The 25,721-nt window shown below is 53.0% G+C and overlaps 1 protein-coding gene and 1 long non-coding RNA gene across 6 annotated transcripts; both read right to left on the bottom strand.

Annotated features, from left to right (window-relative positions):
* Positions 1 to 158: 158 nt before the first annotated feature.
* On the bottom strand, positions 159 to 24,742 carry NUCB1 (nucleobindin 1). Of its 5 annotated transcripts, none has more exons than XM_077980706.1 (14): positions 24,682 to 24,742; positions 24,128 to 24,290; positions 19,721 to 19,828; positions 18,250 to 18,382; positions 16,872 to 16,946; positions 12,593 to 12,696; positions 10,802 to 10,987; positions 10,441 to 10,531; positions 4,875 to 4,933; positions 4,503 to 4,595; positions 4,327 to 4,419; positions 2,253 to 2,423; positions 1,610 to 1,751; positions 159 to 1,102 (listed from the first exon to the last, which is right to left on the bottom strand). In XM_077980706.1, exons 2-14 carry the CDS (start codon positions 24,260 to 24,262, stop codon positions 996 to 998), a joined length of 1,497 nt encoding a protein of 498 aa, XP_077836832.1. In that variant the 5' UTR covers positions 24,263 to 24,290; positions 24,682 to 24,742; the 3' UTR covers positions 159 to 995. The 5 variants fall into 5 exon arrangements, with proteins under 5 accessions (XP_077836832.1, XP_077836830.1, XP_077836833.1 ...); XM_077980704.1 differs by having other exon boundaries at positions 24,128 to 24,273; XM_077980707.1 differs by lacking the exon at positions 16,872 to 16,946 and having other exon boundaries at positions 1,610 to 1,667; positions 1,702 to 1,751; positions 24,128 to 24,273.
* On the bottom strand, positions 6,759 to 7,879 carry LOC144337234 (uncharacterized). Its single transcript, XR_013410035.1, has 2 exons — positions 7,293 to 7,879; positions 6,759 to 6,993 (listed from the first exon to the last, which is right to left on the bottom strand). It is a non-coding gene; the product is annotated as an uncharacterized LOC144337234 (long non-coding RNA).
* Positions 24,743 to 25,721: the final 979 nt, after the last annotated feature.

Raw genomic sequence — 25,721 nt, 5'->3', positions numbered from 1 at the left:
AGGCTGCAGACTCATCAGGGGCCGACGGAAAGATACCAGGATTGAGCCTCTCAGAAGCGACGCTTGAATCCAGTCTTCAAAGATGAGGGCTCCAGCAGGTGATGTGGCAAGAGCGTTCTGGAGGGACCGGTACAGATACACAGGCACGGAGCCACGCGTTTGTTCCAGAAAGTATATTTAGATGGAACCGGAGCATGGAGAGGACACGCAGCAGGCCGCGGAGCAGTGTCAGATGAGGCCAGAAATGTGGGTGGGACAGGCCTTCAGGGGCTCCAGATGAGACTGAGGGGCTGGGACCTGGAGTGGGGTCAGCTCTGGGACCCTTCTGGAGCTGTGTGGGGAAGGGGCTGGGGGCCAAGAGGTCCAGGAGGAGGCTGGCGATGAGCTGGCTGGAAGCCAGGGGTTCAGGGAGGCCCAGGCTCCTGGTATCAGGGTTCACCAGCTACACTGAGGATCCCCGGCCCCTGGCACCCAGCTGTGGAGGGGACACTCTCTTTGAGGAATCACTGGTTCCACAAAAGGTAGGGGAAGGTCTCGAGGGACCACCCCATGCCCTCGTTAATCAACCAGAAACTTGGCCCGGAGCAGCAGGGGGATTCCAGTAGCTGTGGGCATACAGGATGCTGGCGCGGCCACAACCCAGGCAGCTGAGGCCCCGCCACCTAGGAACGCAGGCTCACAGCAGACCCTCTTGGGATAGACGGGAAGGGGAGGGGCCTTCCCTAAGTTAAGCCGATCATTGAGCACCTCACTGGACACGAGAGAAGGCAGGCCCCTCGGAGGAGGACAGAAGGGAAGGGCCACAGACTCGGAGGCTGTGAGAGTGGAGACAGGTGGACCTGGAGGGGCAGCAGTGCATGAAATGCCAGCCCGTGCTCCCGCCCCAGGAGCCCAACATGACACCGGCCCCTAGGGAAGCTGACTGTGCCACTTCATCCAGCGCCCATCAGCCTCCTTGGAGCATCAGGAATCCAGAGGGCTGGGGTCCCGGAGGATCACAGATGCTGGGGCGCCTCAACCTCAGGGAGCCGCTCAACAAGTTTCTTTTCTGAAGCATCCACCTCCTTCTGGTCACCAGCTGGAGCTGGGACGGGTGCATCGTCTGGAAATGGAGGGAGGGAATGGTGGCACAGGACATCCCAACCCCTCCTCCCCCAGGCCCCTGGAGGCCCAGCCCCTCTTCCCTCATACCCAGGGGTCCCAACCCCCAGTCCCTCCTCCCTCACAACCAGGGGTCCCAGCCCCAACCCCCAGGCCCTCCTCACTCACACCCAGGGGTCCAGGCCCAACCCCTCCTCACTCAGACCCAGGAGTCCAGGCCCCCAGCCCCTCCTCCCTCACACTCAGGAGTCCAGGCCCAGCTCCTCCTCCCTCAGACCCAGGGGTCCAGGCCCCCATCCCCTCCTCCCTCCGACCTAGGAGTCTGGGCCCCCAGTCCCTCTTCCCTCCGACCTGGGAGTCCAGGCCCCCGCCCCTCCTCCCTCAAACCCGGAAGACTGGGCCCCCAGCCTCTCTTCCCTCGGATCTGGGAGTCCAGGCCCCAGCCCCTCCAACCTCAGACCCAGGGGTCCAGCCCTGCAGCCCCTCCTCCCCAGACAAGGGCCAGCACCTGTGTCTGGGTGGAACTTGAGCTGCCCCTCGGGGTGGGCGGCCGGGGCTTTGTGGCCCTGCTGCTGCTGCTGCTGCTGCTGCTGCTGCTGCTGCTGCTGCTGCTGCTGCTGCTGCTTTCGCTGCTCCATGTGCAGCACGGCCTGCAGGAGGTGAGGGGTCACACACACAAGAGGGTGTGACGCTGGCACTGCAAGTACTCAGGCCTCAGTCCCCAAACTCAGACTTCACAGCAACATGCTAAGTGGTCACTGGCCAATCCCTTCTCCGTGGGCCTCAGTTTTTCTTTCATTGACAGTCAGGCTTAATGATAGTCAAGGATCCAGTTCTCCCTCCAGCCACGGCTTGGGTCCTGCTTTGGGACAGGGAAGCTCTCACCCGTCCCTGGCTGAGTCTGCCCTTCTCCCCCTCCTGGGCATTTCCCTCCTCACTTACAGCCTAACTGCCCTTATCTAACATGGCAGCCACAGAGCTGTCAGAGACAGGAAAACATCTGCCCTTACTCAAGATGGCGGTGAATACTTGAGGCTCCCCCAGTGATTAACATGGTGGCCACAGGCCTTCCCAGCTTCTGGACACCCATGGGGACACGGACAAGGGTGGCCAGAGATTCAGCGGATGGAAACAGCTTCCCCCCCTGTCACCTGCTGCAGCTCTCTCTTCTGGGCCTCCAGGCGGCCCTGGGACCGCCCTAGAGCCTCTGTCTCCTGGCTGAGGCGCTGGGCCTTGGCATTCAGCTCTGCCTCCCGGGCAGCCAGCTCCTCTTCGAAGCGCCTCAGCTCTTCCTCGGTGTAGGCAGGGTGCATCTCCACTGTCTGCAGGTGGGCAAAAGGGTCATCAGGGGCACAGGTCCAACCTCGGCCCACCCACGTTGGAGAGGGTTGTGCCAATGGGGGAGGTTTAGAAGAGGCTGGGAGGCCAGGGCCATGTGGGTGGTCAAAGAGGCCCAAGTGGGAGGTGGGAGTAGGATAAAAACTGAGAGACAAGGCCGGGCACCGTGGCTCACGCCTGTAATCCCAGGACTTTGGGAGGCCGAGGTGGGTGGATCACTTGACACCAGGAGTTCAAGATCAGCCTGGGCAACAGAGTGAGACCCTGTCTCTACAGAAAATTGGTCAGGCATCTTGAAACATATATAGAAATAGGCCGCAGTGGCTCACGCCTGTAATCCCAGCACTTTGGGAGGCCGAGGTGGGTGGATCATCTGAGGTCGGGAGTTTGAGACCAGCCTGACCAATATGTAGAAAGCCCGTCTCTACCAAAAATACAAAATTAGCCGGGTGTGGTGGTGCACGCCTGTAATCCCAGCTACTCAGGAGGCTGAGGCAGGAGAATTGCTTGAACCTGGGAGGTGGAGTTTGCAGTGAGCTGAGATCGCACCATTGCACTCCAGCCTGGGCAACAAGAGCAAATTTCTGTATTCAAAAATAAATAAATAAAATAAATAAATAAATAAATAAATAAAATAGATACCTAGATTAGCTGGGCATAGTGGCATGTGCCTGTAGTTCCAGTTACTCAAGAGGCTAAGGAAGGAGGATCCCCTGCACCCAGGAATTCAAGGCCACAGTGAACTATGATTATGCCACTGCACTCCAGGCCTGGGTGACAGGAGACCCTGTCTCAAAAAATATAAATAAATAAATAAATAAAAGAATGAGCTAGATTAGCTGGGCATGCTGGCATGCGCCTGTTGTCCCAGCTAATAGGAAGGCTCAGGCAGGAGGATCAGGACAGGAGTTTGAAGGACAGGAGTCGGAAGCTGCAGTGGGCCATGATAACACCCGTGCACTCCAGCCTGGGTAATCCCAGCACTTTGGGAGGCTGAGGAGGGTGGATCGCTTGAGTCCAGGAGTTTGAGAGCAGCCTGGCCAACATGGCAAAACCCCGTCTCTACCAAAAAATACAAAAATCAGCCAGGTGTGGTGTGGTTGTGCACACCTGTAATCCCAGCACCTAGGGAGGCCAGGTCAGGTGGATCGCTTGAGTCCAGCAGTTCTAGAGCAGCCTGGCCAATATGGCAAAACCCCATCTCTACAAAAAATATAAAACTTAGCCAGGCATGGTGGCTCACGCCTGTAATTCCAGCTACTCAAGAGGCTGAGGTAGGAGGATCGCTTGAATCCAAGAGGCAGAGGTTGCAGTGAGCCAAGATCGCACCACTGGGCTCCAGCCTATGTGACAGAGCAAGAGCCTGTCTTAAAAAGAAAACAAAACAAAACAAACGAACAAAAATCACGCCTCTAATCCCAGCACTTTGGGAAGCCAACATGGGTGGATCACCTGAGGTCAGGAGTTTGAGACCAGCCTGGCCAACATGGTGAAACCCTGTCTCTATTAAAAATGCAAAAATCAGCCAGGTGTGGTAGCACGCACCTGTAATCCCAGCTACTCAGGAGGCTGAGGTGGGAGAACTGCTTGAACCTGGGAGGTGGAGGTTGCAGTGAGCCGAGATCACATCACTGCACTCCAGCCTGGGCAACGGAGTGAGACTCCATCTCAAAATAAATAAACAAAATTAAACAAATAAATAAATAAACAAAAATTAGAAAGAGTCCTAGAGACAGGGGAGAACAGAGCCCCAGAGATAGGGATGCAGTGACCCAGGAGAATGGCCGGGGACCCAGAGGAAAAGAGAAGGGGCCTGAGACTCTGAAAGAAAGGTCATGGCTGGAAGAGAGAGAGGTTCAGGACCCCGAGTATCCCCCATGTTCTCACCTCCCAGCCCTCCCCGGTGTCCCCAAACTCCTTCCTCTGAGTGGATGTGAGGAACTCCTCCAGGGTCACGAGGCGGTCCTGGTTGGTGTCCACCTGGGGAGCCAGATAAGGGTGAGTGACAGAGCTGGGGCCCCGTCTTCTCCCCCGCCTGGCCCCCCGCCCGGCTCCCCCCTCACATTCTTCATCACGTGCTCCCGCATGCGCAGCCGCTCCTCCTCCATCTCCCGCATGTCGTCCTCCTCATTCTTTGGGTCGTACACCTTCTCCAGCTGCAGGAGCAAGCGAGAGGCAGACAGCATTGAGAGGTCCCGAGCGAGCTCATTCCCAGGCTACCCCTTCCTCGTTAGACACACAACCCGACAACTTCAACTCCCAGCAGTCCTTTGGGCACTCCACCACGCCTGGCAGCTGTTTTTGCCCCGGGGGCTGATGGGAGTTGTAGTTTTCAAATGAGCTCCCATTCAGGGGGATTTAAGGGGAGTGCAAGGAGAAAATAAGTGGCTGATCTGGGAGTCCCTCCAGGTGCCCGAGGCTTCCAAGATGCTCACCTCCTTGGTGAAGAGGGCCTCCAGCTCCTGCTCGTCCAGGACACCATCACTGTTGATATCTGAAGGGAAGGAGATAGCAAGGTATCTCAGGTGACCGAGGACGGGGTGCGTCAGGTCCCTGGTGAAGAAACTTGGGGCAGATGTGGGGTCTGTTATCAGAGGACAGGTAACTACAGATCTCGCGTGGTGGAACGGTGGCCCCCAGGCTTTAGCACCCCACTAGGCCCGTTGCTAGGGTCACTGCCTAGCGACCAGGGGGCTGAGAATGGAATAGATGAAAAAGAGGGTTCGAGGAAACATGCTTGGGTCACTGTCATGCAGGATTCTCTGGCCCTGGCATCCAGTGCTCTGGACACAGAGTCAGCTCCAGGGTTATCAGGGACCTCTGCTTCCCAGAGAACCAGGCCAGTGCCGACTCCAGTCGTCAGGGAGAGCCTCTCCTACCAATGTAGACCCCGCAGCTGCAGGGCTTCAGGCTTGGTCAGCCACACTCACTGTCACCACCGGCCCTCCTCCTTCCTCGGCTCCCTCACACAAGCACAACCTTGCTCCTGCGGAGGAGGCCGGGAACCCTCATCTTGCAAATCCCGTGGTTCATTTTCCGCCTGCATCTGACTTGACTTTCTGCCCTTGACTTCTGGAACATGATTCTGTCCTCTCTGGCTGCCCCTCCATCTCCTTTGACGGCTCCATCCTCTTCCTGACCTCCCCGTGCTAGTGCGGCCTAGGGCTCAGGCCTGGGGGTCTCCTCTGCCTCAACTCTGGATCTGTGCTGTCCAATACAGTAGCCACTAGCCACATGGGCTGTTTAAATTTAAATTGATTAGGATTAAAGAAAATGTAGGGGCCGAACTTAGGGACTCATGCCTGTAATCCCAGTACTTTGGAAGGCTAAGGCAAGAGGATCACTTGAGCACACAAGTTCGAGACCAGCTTAGAAAAGATGGCTAGACCCCGTCTCTACAAAAAAAAAAAAAAAAAAAGAAAGAAAAAAAAAGTAAAAAAGTGGGCCGGGCACGGTGGCTCACGCCTGTAATCCCAGCACATTGGGAGGCCAAAGCAGGAGGATCACCTGAAGTCAGGAGTTCAAGACCAGCCTGGCCAACATGGTAAAACCCTGTCTCTACAAAAATACAAAAATTAGTCAGGCATAATGCCAACTGCCTGTAGTCCCAGCTACTCAGGAGGCTGAGGCAGGAGAATAGCTTGAACCCGGGAGGCGGAGGTTGCGGTGAGCTGAGAGCGTGCCATTGCACTCCAGCCTGGACTCTGCCTCAAAAAAAAAAAAAAAAAAAAAAAAATTAAAAATTGGCTGGGCATGGTGGTGTGCACCTATGATCCCAGCTACTCTAGAGGTTGAGGTGGGAGAATCACTTGAGCCCAAGAGGTCTGGGCTGCAGTGAGTCATGATCACACCACTGCACTCCAGCCTGGGTGACAAAGGTGAAACCCCATCTCTAAAAATAAAAATAAAAAAAAGAAAAAGAAAAAAAGGTATAGGGAGTTCCTCTCAACCTATTCTGGTCTGTAGGGACTGCCAGATTAAAAAGATTAAATAAGGTTTTTTTTTTTTATTTTGAGACAGGGTCTCACCCTGTTACCCAGGCTGGAATGCACTGGTGTGTTCATAGCTCACTGAAGCCTTGAACTCCTCAGCTCAGGTGATCCTCCCATCTCAGCCTCCCAAGTAGCTGGGACTACAGACGCACGCCACCACACCCAGCTAATTTTTGTATTTGTTTTTGTAGAGATGGGGTTTTGCCATGTTGCCCAGGCTGGTCTTGAACTCCTGGGCTCAAGGGATCCACCTGCCTTGGCTTCCCAAAGTGCTGGGATTACAGGGGTGAGCCACCGCACACGGCCTATTGTTAATTAATTAATTAATTTATTTATTTATTTTTGAGACGGAGTCTCACTCTGTCGCCAGGCTGGAGGTCAGTGGCGTGATCTCAGCTCACTGCAACCTCCACTGTTCAAGTGATTCTCCTGCCTCAGCCTCCAGAGTAGCTGGGACTACAGGCGTGCATCACCACGCCCAGCTAATTTTTGTATTTTTAGTAGAGACGGGGTTTCACCATGTTGGCCAGGATGATCTCGATCTCTTGAACTCGTGATCCGCCTGCTCGGCCTCCCAAAGTGCTGGGATTACAGGCGTGAGCCACTACGCCTGGCCTATTTTTAATTTTTTTTGATACAGGGTCTCACTCTGTTGCCCAGGCTGGAGTGCACTGGTGTGTTCATAGCCCACTACAGCTTCGAATTCCTGGGCTCAAGTGATCCTCCCACCTCTGCCTCCCAAGTAGCTGGGACTACAGACGCACGTCACCACACCCAGCTAATTTTTGTATTTTATTTTAGAGATGGGTTTGTGCCATGTTGCCCAGGCTGGTCTTGAACTTCTGGGCTCAAGGGATCCACCCACCTCGGCCTCCCAAAGTGCTGGGATTACAGGCGTGAGCCACCGTGTCCAGCCCAAATGTCCTCTCTAGAGCTGTGCTGGGACTCCAACTCCAGTACAGCAGCCACTAGCCACATGGGGCAATTGAAATAGAAATTAATATCCAGGAGAATGAAAACTTCAGTTCCTCAACATTATGCGAAGTGAAATAAGCCAAATACACACACACACACACACACACACACACACGACGAATACTAAGAGATTCTACTCATATGAAGTACCTAAAAGAGTCAAAATCATAGAGACAGAAAATAGAATGGTGGTTGCTAGAGAGCGGGGGAGAAGGGGAAGGCGAGTGGTTTAATGGATAGTTTCCGTTGTGCGAGATGATGCACTCTCAGAATTGGTTGCATGACAGTGTAAATATACTTAATACTATTGAACTGTACGATTAAACATGTTTAAAACAGGGCGCAGTGGCACACGTCTGCAGTCTCAGCTACTCAGGCGACTGAGGCAGGAGGATTGTTTGAGGCCTGGAGTTTGAGTCCAGCATGGGCAACATAGCAAGATCCTGTCTCAAAAAAAAAAAAAAAAAAAAAGGCAGGGTGGTGCCCAGTGGGATGGCTCATGCCTGTAACCCCAGCACTTTGGGAGGCCAAGATAGGTGGATTGTTTGAGCATAGGAGTTTGAGACCAGCCTGGGCAACATGGTAAAACCTTGCCTTTACTAAAAATTAAAAAAATTAGCCAGGCATAGTGGTGTGTGCCTGTGGTCCCAGCTACCCGGGAGGCTGAGGGGGGAGGATCACTTGAACCTGGGTGTTCGAGGCTGCGAGGTAGCACATATCACTACCTGAGACCCCACTACAGAATCTTCTTTGATTCTTTTTTACTTTTTATTGTTTTTTGAGACAGAGTCTCGCTCTGTTGCCCAGGCTGGAGTGCAGTGGTGTGATCTCAGCTCATTGCAACCCCCGACTTCTGCCTCCCGGGCTCAAGCGATTCTCCTGCCTCAACCTCCTGAGTAGCTGGGACTATAGGCGAGCACTACCATGCCTGGTTAATTTTTTTTTTTTTTTTTTGTATTTTTAGTAGAGACTGGGTTTTGCCATGTTGGCCAGGCTGGTCTCCAACTCCTGGCCTCAAGGGGCCTGCCTGCCTCGGCCTCCCAAAGTGTTGGGATTACAGGAGTGAGCCAACACACCCGGCCTAGAACCTTCATTGATTCTGAGATGCACTTTTGTGTTCTTCTATTTTATCACCCCTGAAATAGGGATGCATCTTTATTTATTTAATTTTTTTTTTTTTTTTTTTTTTTGAGACGGAGTCTCGCTCTGTAGCCCAGGCTGGAGTGCAGTGGCCGGATCTCAGCTCACTGCAAGCTCCGCCTCCCGGGTTCACGCCATTCTCCGGCCTCAGCCTCCCGAGTAGCTGGGACTACAGGCGCCCGCCACCTCGCCCGGCTAGTTTTTTTGTATTTCTTAGTAGAGACGGGGTTTCACCGTGTTAGCCAGGATGGTCTCGATCTCCTGACCTCGTGATCCGCCCATCTCGGCCTCCCAAAGTGCTGGGATTACAGGCTTGAGCCACCGCGCCCGGCCTATTTATTTAATTTTTAACTTTTATTTTTGTTTTTTTGAGATGGAGTCTTGCTCCGTCACCCAGACTGCAGTGCGATGGCACAATCTTGGCTCATTGCAACCTCCACCTCCTGGGTTCAAGTGATTCCCCCACCTCGGCCTCCTGAGTAGCTAGGATTACAGGCACCTACGATCATGCCACCTAATTTTGGTATTTTTGTAGAGATGGGGTTTCACCATGTTGGCCAGGCTGGTCTTGAACTCCTGACCTCAGGTGATCCTCCCACCTCAACCTCCCAAAGTGCTGGGATTATAGGCGTAAGCCACCATGCCTGGTCTACTTTTTTTTTTTTTTTTTTTTTAATAGAGACAGGGTCTCACTTTGTTGTCCAGGCTGGTCTTGAATTCCTGGGCTCAAGCCATCTTCCACCTCGGTCTATCAAAGTGCTGGGATTACAGACATGAGCCACTGCACCCAGCCCAGGACGCATCTTGTTTTCAATAGTACGTTAATTTAATTGGCAGCTTATGTAAAATGCTAGCGCCTCTCATACTGTTCAGTCTCTTGGAGTTACTAAAGTGTGGTATGATCTGTGTGCCTGATCACTGGCTCTGAGGAGGAGGTACTTTGTTTTGTTGACAGTTGTATCCACAGGGTCTTGACAAGGCTTGGTCCTTAGTGGGACCTTAGGAAAGATTGGCTGAATGAATGAGTTAGGCCTTGCTAAGCTCTTCTGACGAGCGGCAGATTCTGGGACAGCGTGCCGGGCATATCTGAGGGGGCTTGGCAACCCCAGGCCACACTTCCAGACAGGAAGAGACAGACTCGGGGGAGTGTGCCTTTGACCCACCATACAGAAAGGTCTTTCCAGGCCAGGCACAATGACTCACGCCTGTAATCCTAGCACTTTGGGAGGCGGAGGGGGGGCAGATCACATGAGGTTGGAAGTTCGAGACCAGCCTGGCCAACATGCTGAAACGGCGTCTCTACTAAAAGTACAAAAACTAGCCGGGCATGGTGGTACATGCCTGTAATCCCAGCTACTCAGGAGGCTGAGGCAGGAGAATCACTTGAACGTGGGAGGCGGAGGGCAGGGGGTTGCAGTGAGCCGAGAGCACACCACTGCACTCCAGCCTGGGCAATAGAGCAAGACTCCGTCTCAAAAAAAAAAAAAAAAGGAAAAAGAAAAAGAGAAAGGGCTTTCCAGGCCTCTGGAGGCCTGGTTCTTAGGGAACAACACACTCCTAGTGACAGGGCTCCCAGAGTGGACCAGGGTTTCTTTTGGGCTGCTGTGGGAGGAGGGCCCAGGCCTAGCCAACCTGGCTTGCTTACAGTGGACACCAGCTGTCCTTAGAACCCGGAGGTCTGGTGTTTGCTAGAGCAGAGGCCCAACCCTTCCACGCAGATCCTAGCCTTATAGCCAGGAGAAGCAGGGCTGTCTGGTCAACCAGGGGACATAGGCTCGGCTCTTAGGCCTGACTAAGCCCTCCTGGGACAGACACACCCCTCTTAGCATTCAGGTCCCAGGAGGGTCAGAGTCTCAGGGTTCATCCCAGCTCTGGAACTCCCTCCCCACCTTACCATGCAGTATGAAGAAGGTCTTGGGGTTAAACCTGTTGGGGTCCAGTCCATCCAGCTCCTCCCACACCTCCTTCAACTGGGCTTGGCTGCCCTGTGGAAGGGAGAGCCAGGAGCTCATGAGCAAGAAGTCTGCATGCCATGGGATAAAACCAAATATCCCTTTACCCCCATCCAACAAACATCATCTCCAAGCAAGAAAACTAAAAAAACTACAACTCCCAGCAGCCCCTTGGGCAGCCAGGTACAGTAACAGGAAGTTTTTGCCTCAAGGGCCCCTGGGAATTGTAGTTCTTTAACTGCTTTCTTGTCGGGTTTGAACTGGATGTGGTAGGGAGTGGATGGGCACAAATGGGGTGCTCACAGGCACATTGACTTTGGGATGCTCGCGGTGCCGGCGCTGTTGCTCTTCTAGCTTCCTCTCTGCCTCCTTTCTCTGCTCCTCTCCCAGTGACTCCAGATAACGCCGCCTCTCATGTTCCTTAAGCATCTCGTAGCGCTTGAATTCTTCATGATGGGCTGCGTCGTACTGGGCAAGGTCCCGGGTGGCCTGGGGAAAGGCACAGGATCATTCCCTTCTGCCCCCTCTGCCCAGCCCCCAATTCCAGCCTGTAAATGGCAGGCCCTTGGCCCTGAACCTGGCCGAGGGCAGCCCCAGCCTCTACCTGTCTTACGTCTTGTGTCCTGATGTCCCTTTTTTTTTTTTTTTTTTTGAGAGCGAGTCTTGCTCTGTTGCCCAGGCTGGAGTGCAGTGGCATGATCTCTGCTCACTGTCTCACTTCAACCTCCACCTCCCAGGTTCAAGTGATTCTCCCGCCTTGGCCTTTCAAGCAGCTGGGATTATAGGCATGTGTCACCAGGCCCGGCTGATTTTTGTATTTTTAGTAGAAACAAGGTTTCACCATGTTGGCCAGGCTGGTCTCAAACTCCTGACCTCAGGTGATCCGCCCACCTCAGCCTCCCAAAGTGCTGGGATTATAGGCGTGAGCCACCACGCACAGCCTGATGTCACCCTTTTTGGTTTCCATGACTACTCCTGCCCCATAACACACTTTCTTCTCTTTATTCAAAACAGATTAGGATGGTTATACGACAGCAACTTCAACCCACCTCTTTCAAGTCCTCCACAATCTCCAGATCTTGGAGGAATAAGTACATAAGAACAACATACATGGTGAACTTAATATGTTACGTATTTCAGGTACAGCTAGGCGGCCAAGAACATGAGGTCAGGCTAGGAGAGGTGGGTCATGCCTGGAATCCTAGCACTTTGGGAGGCTGGGTTGGGAGGATCACTTGAGCCCAGGAGTTCAAGACTAACTCACGTAACATAGCGAGACCTTGTAATTAGTTAAGATGATGGGGCTGGGCGCAGTGGCTCACGCCTGTAATCCCAGCACTTTGGGAGGCCGAGGCGGGTGAATCACGAGGTCAGGAGCTCGAGACCACCCTGGCAAACACGGTGAAACCCTGTCTCTACTAAAAATACAAAAAATTAGCCGGGCCTGGTAGTGGGCACCTGTAGTTCCAGCTACTCGGGAGGCTGAGGCAGGAGAATGGCGTGAACCCGAGGCGGAGCTTGCAGTGAGCAGAGATTGCGCCACTGCACTCCCGCCTGGGCGACAGAGCAAGACTCTGTCTCAAAAAAAAAAAAAAAAAAAAAAAAAAAAAGATGATGGCCCGCTGGGTTATGGTGGGTATCACTATAAGAAGAGCTGCGTGGCACAGTGGCTCACGCCTGTAATCCCAGCACTTTGGGAGGCCGGAACTCACCTGAGGTCGGGAGTTCGAGACCAGCCTGGCCAACATGGTGAAACCCCATCTCTACTAAAAATACAAAAATTAGCCGGGCGTGGTGGCAGGCGCCTGTAATCCCAGCTACTTGGGAGGCTGAGGCAGGAGAATTGCTTGAACACGTAAGGCAGAGGTTGCAGTGAGCCGAGATCACACAACTGCACTCCAGCCCGCGGGACAGGAGCGAGACTTTGTCTCAAAAAAAAAAGAAACTAAAAGAAACCACCCAGCCCTCTATCAGCCTCCAACCTCAGAGAACACCAGCAGGCATGGTGAGCTGGCTCACGTCCGGGACTCTGTCCCCTTGTCGCCTTCCGCAAAGCTTCCCTCAATCCTCTGCCTTTGGACCCACTCCCGTTACCGTCTGGATCAGCAGCTCCAGGTCGCGGGCCTCGAATGTGTGCTGGTTCTGAGGGTCCAGGTGTTCAAACTGTTTCAGGAGATTCAGATGATCCACCTGTACATCTGGAAGAGAAGGAAGAGTCCAACACCTCAGGGCATGTCCTTTTAGAATCTTGGGCCAGACATGCTGTAAAGAAGTCACGAGCGGCGCTAGGGAAGCCCAGAAGACATCTTTAGCCTGGGGCAATCAGGGAGAGCTTCCTGGAGGAGGTGATCCCATGACTGAGTCTGATACTTAGAATAATAACCATAATAAAAACTAACATATACTGCCCTCTTACTAGATGCCAGGCCATGCCCTAAGCACTTTAACTGTATTAATTCATTTACTTTCCACAAAATCCTGACAACATAGGTTCTACGATTATCCCCATTTTATGAGTGTGAAAACTGAGACCCCTTGAGGGGTTGTGACTGGTCTAGGCTACCAGCTAGCAAGTGGCAGAGCAAGGATGGGAACCAGCCACTGAACACCCCAAACCATGACATTCAACCATCTTTTTTTCTTTCCCTTTTTTTTTGGAGACAGGGTTTCACTCTGCAGTGGCAGGATCTCTGCTCACTGCAACCTCCGCCTCCCAGGCTCAAGCAATCCTCCTGCCTCAGTCCTCTGAGTAACTGGGACTACAGGTGCACGCCACCACACCCGGCTAATTTTTGTATTTTTAGAAGAAACAGGGTTTCACCATGTTGGCCAGGCTGGTCTTGAACTCCTGACCTGAGGTGATCCACCCACCCAGCCTCCCAAAGTGTTGTGATTACAGGTGGCAGCCACCGCGCCCAGCCTCAACCACTCTTTAAAAAAATAAACAAGGCTGGGTGCAGTGGCTCACGCCTGTAATCCCAGCACTTTTGGAGGCCGAGGCAGGAGGATCACAAGGTTAAGAGATCGAGACCATCCTGGCCAACATGGTGAAACCCCATTTCTACTAAAAATACAAAAAATTAGCTGGGCATGGTGGTAAGCACCTGTAATCCCATGGTGGTAAGCACCTGTACTGTAATTGGGAGGCTGAGGCAGGGGAATAGCTGGAACCCAGGAGACGGAGGTTGCAGTGAGCCGAGATTGCGCCACTGTACTCCAGCCTGGTGACAGAGTGAGACTCCGTCTCAAAAATAAATAAATAAATAAATAAAAGAAAAACACCAAAATTTTTGATAAAGCATCAACCAGTCTTAGGGGTTAAATTGCGTGCTCTTAAGTTTCTGTGTTGAAGTCCTAAGCCCCAGTACCTCAGAATGTGACCTGATTTGGAGACTAGGTCTTTACAGAGGGAACCAGGTTAAGATGGGGTCATTCCTGTGGGCCTTAATCCAACATGACTGGCAACCTTATAAAAGGCAGAAATTTATGGCTGGGCGCAGTGGCTCATGCCTGTAATCCCAGCACTTTGGGAGACTGAGGTGGGAGGATCACTTGAGCTCAGGCATTTGAGACCCACCTGGGCAACATGGTTAAACCCCATCTCTACAAAAAATACAAAAATTAGCCGTGTGCAGTGGTGTGTGCCTGTAGTCCCAGCTCCTCAGGAGGCTGAGGCAAGAGAATCACTTGAGCATGGGAGGCGGAGGTTGCAGTGAGCCGAGATCGCGCCACTGCACTCCAGCCTGAGTGATGGAAGTAAAACAAAGTAATAATAGGCCAGGCGTGGTGGCTCACACCTGTAATCCCAGCACTTTGGGAGGCCGAGGTGGGTGGATCACCTGAGGTCAGGAATTCGAGACCAGCCTGAGCAACATGGCGAAACTCCATCTGTACTAAAAATACAAAATTATCCAGGCATGGTGGCACATGCTTGTAATCTCAGCTACTTGGGAGTCTGAGGCAGGAGAATCACTTGAACCCGGAAGGCAGAGGTTGCAGTGAGCCGAGATCATGCCACTGCACTCCAGCCTGGGCAACAAGAGCGAAACTCCATCTTGGAAAAAAAAAATTAATAAATAATAATAATAATTAATAAAAAATAATAATGAAAGGAGAAATTTGGGCCAGGCACACAGAGGGAAGATGGTGTGAAGACGCAGGGAAAAGACGGCCCTCTGCAAGCCAAGGAGAGGGGCCTGGACCAGATCCTCCCTCATAGCCCCGGAAGGAACCAGCCCTGCCAACACCCTCACTTTGGACTCTGACTGCAGGCCATGAGACAGTCCAGTTCTGTTGCTGAAGCACCTGGTCAGGGGTATTTGGTTACAGCAGCTGCAGCAAACAAGTGCAGCCTCCCTCGTATGGGAGTTTCCAAGCGGTCAGGAAGGGGTAGGGTTTCCAGGCAGGAAGGGACAGCACACACACTGCCAACACACACTTACTCACCACACACAGGTCTCCCGAGGCCTCTAGGGGCCCAGGCCTGCGCTGTGCAATGCTGGACCCAAAATGAATCAGCCTGGCCCTGGCCTCCAGCGGCACTTAGTTAGGTGGGGAGAAAGAGAGACAGACACACACACACACACAGAATCAATCGGCCTGGCCCCGCCCTCCAGCGGCCGGCCCTCGGTCAGGTGGGCAGAAAGACACACACACGGGCAGCTAGAATTTGGGAGACCCAGGCTGCAGTGGAGGCAGCTCCAGCCCTGGCTGAGCCCAGAGGAGTGACAGGCGTGCAGGACACAGGTACAAACTGAATCTCAAATTCATTGTTTGTGCCAGTGTTGAGCCACTACTCCAGGCTGACCCAGTGCTGGCCACTGTGGACACAGCAGGAATCAGATGGTGACAGAATTCTGCCTCTTGGAGGCCAAGCGTGGTGGTTCATGCCTGTAATCTCAGCACTTTGGGAGGCCGAGGCAGGTGGATCACCTGAGGTCAGGAGTTCGAGATCAGCCTGGCCAACATGGTGAAACCCCGTCTCTACTAAAAATACAAAATTAGCCGGGTGTGGTGGCGGGCACCTGTAATCCCAGACACTCAGGAGGCTGAGGCAGGAGAATCGCTTGAACCTGGGAGGCAGAGGTTGCGGTGAGCCGAGATTGCGCCACTGCACTCCAGCCTGGGCGACAGAGCGAGACTCTGTCTCAACAACAACCACCACCACCAAAAGAGTTCTGCCTCTTGGAGCACCCAGTCTAGAGAGACAGAGAACAGGCGACCAAGGGATGAACAAAGGAATACCAAGGACACAAATAAAACAGAGGCTCCTTCACACAGGACGGCCGGGGCAGTGACACCCTGAGGAGGTGACGTTCCAGGGGAGATGGAAGGTCTGTGGACCAGGCAAAGAGCCCTGAGAAGGAATGTCATGGGACAGCAGGGCGAACGGGCAAAGTTCCCGAGGTTGCACGTCAGCAATTTCTAAAAATGCTGACGCAAGAAGGTCAGGGCACACAGGGGAAGGGCGGGCCCAGGAGGATGTGGCCGAGGTCCACCCAGGCTCCGAGCAGCCGAAAGGAACATGAACGCGAGCCTGAGGGCACTGGGGTGCCGGGGGCAGGCTCTGGGCAGAGGAGGGACGGGACGAACCTGAGTGTTGTGGCAGCTGGATACTGGTGCCCCAAGAGATACCCACATCCTGATCCCCAGAACCTGGGAATGTGTGACCTTACAGGGCTAAGGGGTCCTGGCAGATGGGATTACATTAATGACCTTGAGATGGGGGCCAGGGCTGGTGGTTCAGGCCTGTAATCCCAGCACTATGGAAGGCTGAGGCGGGAGGATCACTTGAAGTCAGGAGTTTGAGATCAGCCTGGCCAACATGGCAAAATCCAGTCTCTATTAAAAATACAGGCCGGGCGCGGTGGCTCAAGCCTGTAATCCCAGCACTTTGGGAGGCCGAGACAGGCGGATCACGAGGTCAGGAGATCGAGACCATCCTGGCTAACCCGGTGAAACCCCGTCTCTACTAAAAAATACAAAAAAAAAAAACTAGCCGGGCGAGGTGGCGGGCGCCTGTAGTCCCAGCTACTCGGGAGGCTGAGGCAGGAGAATGGCGTAAACCCGGGAGGTGGGGCTTGCGGTGAGCTGAGATCCGGCCACTGTACTCCAGCCTGGGCGACACAGCGAGACTCCGTCTCAAAAAAAAAAAAAAAAAAAAAAAAACAAGCCGGGCGCGGTGGCTCATGCCTGTAATCCCTGCACTTTGGGAGGCCGAGGCGGGCGGATCACGAGGTCAGGAGATCGAGACCATCCTGGCTAACACGGTGAAACCCCGTCTTCTACTAAAATACAAAAAATTAGCCGGGCGCGGTGGCGGGCGCTGTAGTCCCAGCTACTCGGGAGGCTGAGGCAGGAGAATGGCACGAACCCGGGAGGCGGAGCTTGCAGTGAGCCGAGATGGTGCCATTGCACTCCAGCCTGGGCGACAGAGTGAAGACTCCGCCTCAAAAAAAAAAAAAAATACAAAATTAGCCGGGTGTGGGTGGTGGATGCCTGTTATCCCAGCTACTTGGGAGGCTGAGGCAGGAGAATCCCTTGAACCCGGGAGGCAGAGGTTGCAGTGAGGCAAGATCACGCCACTGCAGTGCAGCCTGGGAGACTGAGTGAGATTCCATCTCAAAAAAAAAAAAAAAAAGAAAGAAAGAAAGAAATTGACTAAGCAAGGAAAAACAGTGTGACCTGACAAACTTCTCCATTTTATTGCTGTACTTATGCAAGAGTATGTTCTTAGGAGAATCACACTGAAATGTGTAGGGTGACGAGATGGTGACTGCGGTAAAGTCCCACATGTGAATGACAAAGCAAATGGAGCAAATGTTAACTAGAGAAGCCGGGTCAAGGGTGTTTGGCTGTTTTCTGTACTACTCTTACAACTTTTCTGAAAGTTTGAAGTTCTTTCATTTTTTTTTTTTTTGAGATGGGATCTTGTTCTGCCGCCCAGGTTGGAGTACAGTGGCACAGTCATGGTTCACTGTAGCCCTGACGTCCCAGGCTCAATGATCCTTCCACCTCAGCCTCCTAAGGAGGTGGGACCACAGGCATGCGCCACCATGCCCAGCTCATTTTAAAATATTTTTTATAGACATAGGGGTCTTGCTATGTTGCCCAACCTGGTTTTGAATTTCCGGGCTCAAGTGATTCTCCTGCCTCATAAAGTGTTGGAATTGCAGGTGTGAGCCACTGCACCCGGCCTCTACCAGAATTTTAAATGACAATGATTTTTTTTTTTTTTTTTTTGAGTCAGAGTCTCACTCTGTTGCCCAGGCTGAAGTGCCATGGCGTGATCTCGGCTCACCGCAACCTCCGCCTCCTGGGTTCAAGTGATTCTCCTGCCTCAGCCTCCTGAGCAGCTGGGATTACAGGCATGTGCCACCACACCCAGCTAATTTAGTATTTTTAGTAGAGACGGGGTTTCACCGTGTTGGCCAGGGTAGTCTTGAACTCCTGACCTCAGGTGACCTGCCTGCTTCAGCCTCTCAAAGTGCTGGGATTACAGGTGTGGGCTACTGTGCCCAGCCCATGATAAAGATTTTTAAAAACAACAAATGGAAACAGAATATAAACAAACAACATTGTAATGTTTGTATTAAATCATGCTAGGAGGAACACTGGGGCAATCTCCCACTCACATTTCACAGAGGGGAGGGAAGCCTCACCTGCTTAGCACACAACCACCTGGAGGCTGGGAGCGAGGCCACCCTTCCCCACCCCTCCCTGCCTGTCCCTCCTGCCCTGCCCCTGCTCACTGGGATCCTGCTCGGCGTCCATCTTGGCCTTGAGCAGCATCCGCAGCCGCGATACCTCCTGTCGCTTGAGCTCATCCAGCTTGGTGCGGACATGGTGGCTGACAAAGTCCAGCTCTCGGCTCAGCTTCCCGCTCTGACGGGAGAGGAGACCCTGGTCAGCCTGGGGGCCTGGGAGGGGGCATGCTGGGCGGCCTCGGCCTGCTCTCTGTCTTCTCTGGCAGCTTCTTACAAGCTTTCTCATGCCCCAGTCTTACACCGCCTCTTCCCTGCTTATAGTCCCCCAGCTCCTCAGAGTCTTCAGGAAGGACAGCTCCCAGCCCGTCAGCCTGGCATTCAAGGCCCTGCCCACCTCTGCTGCCCCATCTCCCGTCACTCATCAAGTCACACGTTTAGGGCCAGGTGCGGTGGGTCACACCTGTAATCCCAGCACTTTAGGAGGCTGAGGTGGGAGGATCGCATGAGCCCAGGAGTTCAAGAGCAGCCCGGGCAACATGGCAAGTCCCTGTCTCTAGAAACAATAAAAAATTAGCTGGGCATGGTGGTGAGACCCAGGCCCACAAGGACAGACCCTGCTACCAGGGTTCAGTGTCCTACTCAGTGAAATGGGGACAATGACAGTGCTCCTAGAGGCCTGACATGGGAGTTCATGGTGACGTGAGGGACACCAGCACTTCCCTTATTTTGAATTCTTCCTCTGTAGAAGGCACCATAGGAGCATTCTGTTAGTGCAACCCTCTCACAACACTTGCTAAGGAGTGTCACCACGCTCTTCCATACCCTTTATACATCTTTCTTTGGAAAATCCAAAGCCCAGAATCCTTCCCTTGGAAAATCCAAACCCGAACCCTGCTTTTTCCAGATGGGGAAACTGAGGCACGGTGCGGGGAGGCCCCATAGCTGGTAAGAGGTGGAGCTGCAACTGAAAGCCTGCCCCGCGGGACTCTGCACTAACCTCGTATTCTGTGCTCCCCAAAGCTCTTCCCAGCTTGTGACCCCAAGAAGCAACTTCTCCCTGAGCCTCATTTTGGTGATTTCAAATACAGGCAGAGCTGGAGCCATGTGGCCCCTTTGAAGAAACCAGTACGGCCAGGCACAGTGGCTCACGCCTGTAATCCCAACACTTTGGGAGGCCAAGATGGACGGATCACGAGGTCAGGAGTTCGAGACCAGCCTGGCCAACATGGTGAAACTCCATCTCTACTAAAAATACAAAAATCAGTCAGGCATGGTGGCGTGCGCCTGTAATCCCAGCTACTTGGGAGGTTGAGACAGGAGAATCCCTTGAACCCAGGAGACGGAGGTGCAGTGAGCTGAGATCGTACCATTGCACTCCAGCCTGGGTGTCAGAGCAAGACTCTGTCTCAAAAAAAAAAAAAAAAAAAGAAAAAGAAAAAAAGAAACCAGTCCTCTCCTGAACTCTGTCCCACCCCGCACGTACCCCTCCCACAGCCCCCACTGCCCCCAGCCGCACCTTGATGTCCTCTGCATTGGCAGCTTGCAGCTTCTCTCGGAAATGCCCATCTGTCTCCAGCACATCAATGACCTCCTGGAGGTACCGGTGGTAGTACAGGCCTGTGTCCTGAGGCAACGAGGACAGACATAGCAGCCCCTGCTCCCACCCCCACCCCCACCATCACTCCTGTTACTGTTATGGCCACTCCCTAGGGCAGCTGACGAGGGACTCGTCAGTTTTTACCTTTTCCCATATATGTAGCAAAGATGAAATGAAAATCACATCAGTGAACACCCAGCCCAATACTGCCCAGAGTGGGTGCTCAGAGTGGACATGACTTGTTGGGAAGCTGTGAATCATACCTTTATCCATCTATCCAACCATCCATTCATCCATGCATCCACTCCCCTATCCATACATCCCACCCACCCATCCATCCATACATCCCACCCACCCATCTATCCACCCATCATCCATCCATCCATCCATCCACCCACCCATACATCCATCCATACATCCCACCCACCCATCCATTCACCCATCATCCGTTCATCCATCCATCCATTCATCCACCCACCCACCCACCCATCCATCCACCCACCCACCCACCCATCCATCCACCCACCCACCCACCCGACCATCTATCCACCCATTCATCCACCCACCCATCCATCCACCCATCCATCTACCCACCCACCCATCCATCCATCCAACCAACCATCTGTCCACCCACCTACCCACCTACCCACCCATCCATCCACCCGCCCATGCATCCATCCATCCATCCATCCACCCATCCCCTCATCCACCCACCCACCCACCCACCCATCCATCCACCCGCCCATGCATCCATCCATCCGTGCATCCATCCATCCGTGCATCCATCCGTCCATCCATCCACCCATCCATCCACCCGTGCATCCATCCACTCATCCATCCATCCACCCGCCCATTCATCCAACCATCCATGCATCCATCCATCCACTCATCCACCCACCCATCCATCCACCCGCCCATCCATCTACCTGCCTATCCATCCACTCCCCCGGCCATGTATGCATCCACTCATTCAACGAACATTCACCAGGCCCCTATCATATGCCGCACTGTGAACAACACAGACGAAAGTCCCAGGCCTTCTGATCCCACCCTTGTCATACATAGCTGGGTGTCACTTTACTCTCCCTGGGCCTTCTCTGCTCTTCCTATTTAAAAAATAGGTAGTATATCCTCTGCCTCCCAGATCTGTAGTGAAAAGCAAATAAGATAAATTAGAAAAATAAATAAATAAAATCACAAAAGAGGCCGGGCGCGGTGGCTCAAACCTGTAATCCCGGCACTTTGGGAGGCCAAGACGGGCGGATCACAAGGTCAGGAGATCAAGACCATCCTGGCTAACACGGTGAAACCCCGTCTCTACTAAAAAATACAAAAAAACTAGCTGGGCGAGGTGGCGGGCACCTGTAGTCCCAGCTACTCGGGAGGCTGAGGCAGGAGAATGGCGTGAACCCGGGAGGCAGAGCTTGCAGTGAGCTGAGATCTGGCCACTGCACTCCAGCCCGGGCGACAGAGCGAGACTCCGTCTCAAAAAAAAAAAAAAAAAAAATCACAAAAGAGAGAAGGCCAGGCGTGGTGGCTCAAGTCTGTAATCCCAGTGCTTTGGGAGGCTGAGGCAGGAGGATTGCTTGAGCCCAGGATTCTGAGGCTGCAGTGCATTATAATCATATCATCTCACTCCAGCCTAGGTGACAGAGCAAGACCCTGTGTCCCAAACAAACAAAAAAAATTAAAATTAAAAAAAAAGAGAGAATTGGCCAGGCATGGTGGCTCATGCCACCATGATTCTAGCACTTTGAGAGGCCAAGGCGGGTGGATTGCTTGAGCTCAAGAGTTCGGGACCAGCCTGGGCAACATAGGGAGACTCCCGTCTCTATAAAAAGAAAAAAATCAGCTGGGCATGGTGGCACACGCCAGTAGTCCCAGCTACTTGGGAGGCTGAGGCAGGAGGATCACTTGAGTCCAGGAGTTCAAGGCTGCAGTGAGCTATGATCCTGCCACTGCACTCCAGCCTGGGCACCAGCACAAGACCCTGTCTATTATAAATATATATATATATATACACACACACATTCCTTACCTCTTTATCAAGTCTCACAAGGTCCCACATGATCCACATAATCCCCCTCTCCCCTCCTCCTCACTCGCCCTGCTCCAGCCACAGCAGCCTCCTTGACATCCTCAACTTGCTCTGCTTTCTCCTACCAAGTGGACTTTGCTCATGCTGTTCCCTCTGCCTGGAATGCTCTTCCCTTCACTTCCTCTCTTCCTTGCTCTTTACTTAACATATCTCTCCAGTTCAGAACTCAGTGGCTCACACCTATGATCCCAGCACTTTGGGAGGCCACAGTGGGCAGATCACTTGAGGTCAGGAGTTAGAGACTAGCCTGGGCAGTATAATGAACCCTGTCTCTACCAAAAATACAAAAATATTAGCTAGGCGTGGTGGCACATGCCTGAAGTCCCAGCTACTCCAGAGGCTGAGGCAGAAGGATCGCTTGAGCCTTGGAGACGGAGGTTGCAGTAATTGTACCACTGCGTTCCAGCCTTGGTGACACAGCAAAAATCCATCTCAAAAAAAAAAAAAAAAAGAAAAAGAAAATGAAAAAATGAGGTGGCTCATGCCTGTAATCCCAGCACTTTGGGAGGCCAAGGCAGGTGGATCACGAGGTCAGGAGATCGAGACCATCCTGGCCAACATGGTGAAATCCCGTTTCTACTAAAAATACAAAAATTAGCTGTGCATGGTGGTGCACGCCTGTAGTCCCAGCTACTCGGGAGGCTGAAGCAGGAGAATCACTTGAACCTGGGAGGCAGAGGTTGCAGTGAGCCAAGATTGCACCACTGCACTCCAGCCTGGCGACAGAGCAAGAAAGAAAGAAAGAGCTCAACTCACACCTCCCTTTCTCCCTGTCACCCCTGGTGTTCACCCTCACAGAGCCCTGCCCTTCGTCTTCCATCTCCCAGTGAGCAGGGATAGTCCACAGGCACAGGGCACACATGTGGCTGTGCCCTAACAACTACCACTGTGCCTGCCTCATGGAAGGTGCTCAGGAAACATGTGGAATGGAAGAAAGGAAATGGGACTCAACAAAGCCTTCCTGGGTCTGCAAGGATTTCACAGAATAGAGGCCTAACTTGCAGCATGGGGACCAGAAACACCCAATGATCCATTCCAGGGGATAATGACCAGCCCATTCTTTGTTTTTTTGAGACAGAGTCTCAGAAAACAGAGTCTCAGAGTCTCAGTTCTGTCGCCAAGGCTAGAGTGCAGTGGCGTGATCTCGGCTCACTGCAGCCTCCACCGCCTTGGTTCCAGCAGTTCTCGTGCCTCAGCCTCCCAGAATAGCTGGGATTATAGGCATGAGTCACCACGCCCAGGTAATTTTTGTATTTTTGGTAGAGATGGGGTTTTGCCATGTTGGCTAGGCTGGTCTCGAACTCCTGATCTCAAGTGATCTGCCTGCCTCAGCCTCCCAAAATGCTGGTATTATAGGCATGAGCCACCGCGCCTAGCCTGTCTAGCCTTTTTTTTGAGACAGAGTCTCGCTCTGTCACCTAGGCTGGAGTGCAGTGGCCCGATCTCGGCTCACTGCAAGCTCTGCCTCCTGGGTTCACGCCATTCTCCTGCCTCAGCCTCCCGAGTAGCTGGGACTACAGGCGCCTGCCACCATGCCCGGCTAATTTTTTGTATTTTTAGTAGAGACAGGGTTTCACTGTGTTAGCCAAGATGGTCTCGATCTCCTGACCTCGTGATCCACCGGCCTCCCAAAGTGCTGGGATTACAGGCTTGAGCCACTGTGCCCGGCCTGACCAGCCTATTCTTATAGGAAGCTATAGGAAGATTCCGACCACAAGACACGCACTGGTCTTCAGGATCTCCAAAGTTCCAAATCCCTTAGGACCAAAGCTTTTATTGGGTTTGATAAACACATGTTGGAATTAATAAACAAGCAGTGCACCCACCCTTTTGTAATTTAAACTACAACTCCCAAGAGCACCATGAAGTCAGACTACCCCAGCTAGCCAACATCAACTGCTACTGGGAACTAGCAACATGGTGTTACTGGGAAATGTAGTTTTGTTTGTTTGTTTGTTTGTTTTCAGATTCCTTCTTGGGTAGAGAGAATCTTTAAAAAACAGAGGTTTATTTGGGGCGTGAAGCACATTTTCCACACCTCAGAGTCAGGGACTTCCAGTTTTTCACCAAGTCAAACCCCTGCTGCTGGGAGGAATGGCGGGCAAAAGACAAGCTACAACCGTAGGGCCAGTTAAGTCACTGGAACATCCACCCTATGGGCACGGGGTCTGCAGGAATTGTAGTACCACTGCAAACACCTGGCTGGACAGCAGGGCTGGGCCACTTACGGGACTCTCAGTCGCAGGGGCCTCCTCCTTGTTGGGCACCCCTCGCTCCAGGGGGACAGCCAGCACAGCGCGAAGCAGGACCAGCAGCAGCAACGGTAACAGAAGGAGGGTTCCTCGGGGCCCAGAGGGAGGCATGGCGGTGTGGTCTGTGGGGGACGGAGGGCTGGATAATGCATAATGTCTGTCCTAAGCCTCTTCCTCCCCTGGAACCAGGAGTTCGGGCCTCCAGTGCCGCCCCTACTTCCAAGACTCAGGACACAAGCATTTCGTTACCCAGGCCCCAGGATTCCAGGCCTCCAGCCTTCCCTTCCTCCGACACAGGAGTCCGGGCCCTCAGACCCAGGAGTCCTGGCTCCCAACACGCTCCTCCCTCACACTGAGGAATCCAGGATCTCCTCCTCCCCCAGACCCTAGAGTTCAGGGTGCCAGCCTCCTCTTTTCCCAGGACCTAAAGTACTGGCACCCAGTGCATCCCCCTCCGGGACCCAGTTTTCCAGCCCTGTGGCCCCCATCCCTCCCTAGGACCCAAGAGTCTTGGAACCCTGGCCTCTCACCTCTCCTTCACCGCAGAGGGCGTTTTCCAGGGCTGGCAAGGACCTCCGGTGCGTTCTTGGTGATTTCCCCCCTAGGCCACGCCCACTTTCCACAGAGGCCCCGCCCCAAAGAGGCCTGATTGGTCCACGCTGGCTCCGTACCTTTCATCCACGTCTAGCGGCCCCGCCCCTTGCCGAAGTCGCTCGCATTTTCGTGAAAACCTCGCTTCTGTCTCGGAATCCCAGCCTCTTAACGCCACATTTCCCGCCTATGCCAAAAGAAAGAGAAAGCTTTCAAAGACAACTACAACTCCCTGCCGGCCGGGGGAAAAATAACTTCCGCGGGCATCGTGGCCCCTTCGCCTCATGGGAGCTGTAGTTTTGCCCATTTATTTTCGCCCCGCGAAGTGCCTGCAATTTACAGCACGGTAGAAATTGCATAGCCTTCCTTATGAGTTTCTTTCTTCTTATTTTTTGAGACAGGGTTTGCTCTGTCACCCAGTTTGGAGTGCAGTGCCGCAATCACTTCTCACTGCAGCCTCTACCTCCTAGGCCCAAGCAATCCTCCCGCGTCAGCCTCCCAAATAGTTGGGACGACAGGCCCAGTTAATATATATTTTTTTAATTTTTAATAAAAATATTTAAATATTTAATTCTTTTTCAGCCTTTTCTTTTTTTTCTTTTTTTCTTTTTTCTTTTTTTTTTTTTTTAACATTCTGTCTTTCACACTTCTCACAGTCAGGCCGGGCTTGGGGGCTCATGCCTGTAATCCCAGCACTTTGGGAGGCCGAGGCGGGCAGATCACCTGAGGTCGAGGGCTTGAGACCAGCCTGACCAATGTGGAGAAACCCCGTCTCCACTAACAATACAAAAATTAGCCAGGCGTGGTGGCACATGCCTGTAATCCCAGCTATTCAGGAGGCTGAGGCAGGACAATCGCTTGAACCCGAGAGGCGGAGGTTGCAGTGAGCCGAGATCGCGCCACTGCACTCTAGCCTGGGCGACAGAGTGAGACTCCGTCTCAAAAAAGAAAAGAAAAAAAGAGACGATGTCTCTGTACT

Source organism: Macaca mulatta, chromosome 19, assembly GCF_049350105.2.
Source record: "Macaca mulatta isolate MMU2019108-1 chromosome 19, T2T-MMU8v2.0, whole genome shotgun sequence".
NCBI classification, from domain to species: Eukaryota; Metazoa; Chordata; class Mammalia; order Primates; family Cercopithecidae; genus Macaca; species Macaca mulatta.
This window is presented reverse-complemented; position numbering and strand designations above follow the sequence as displayed.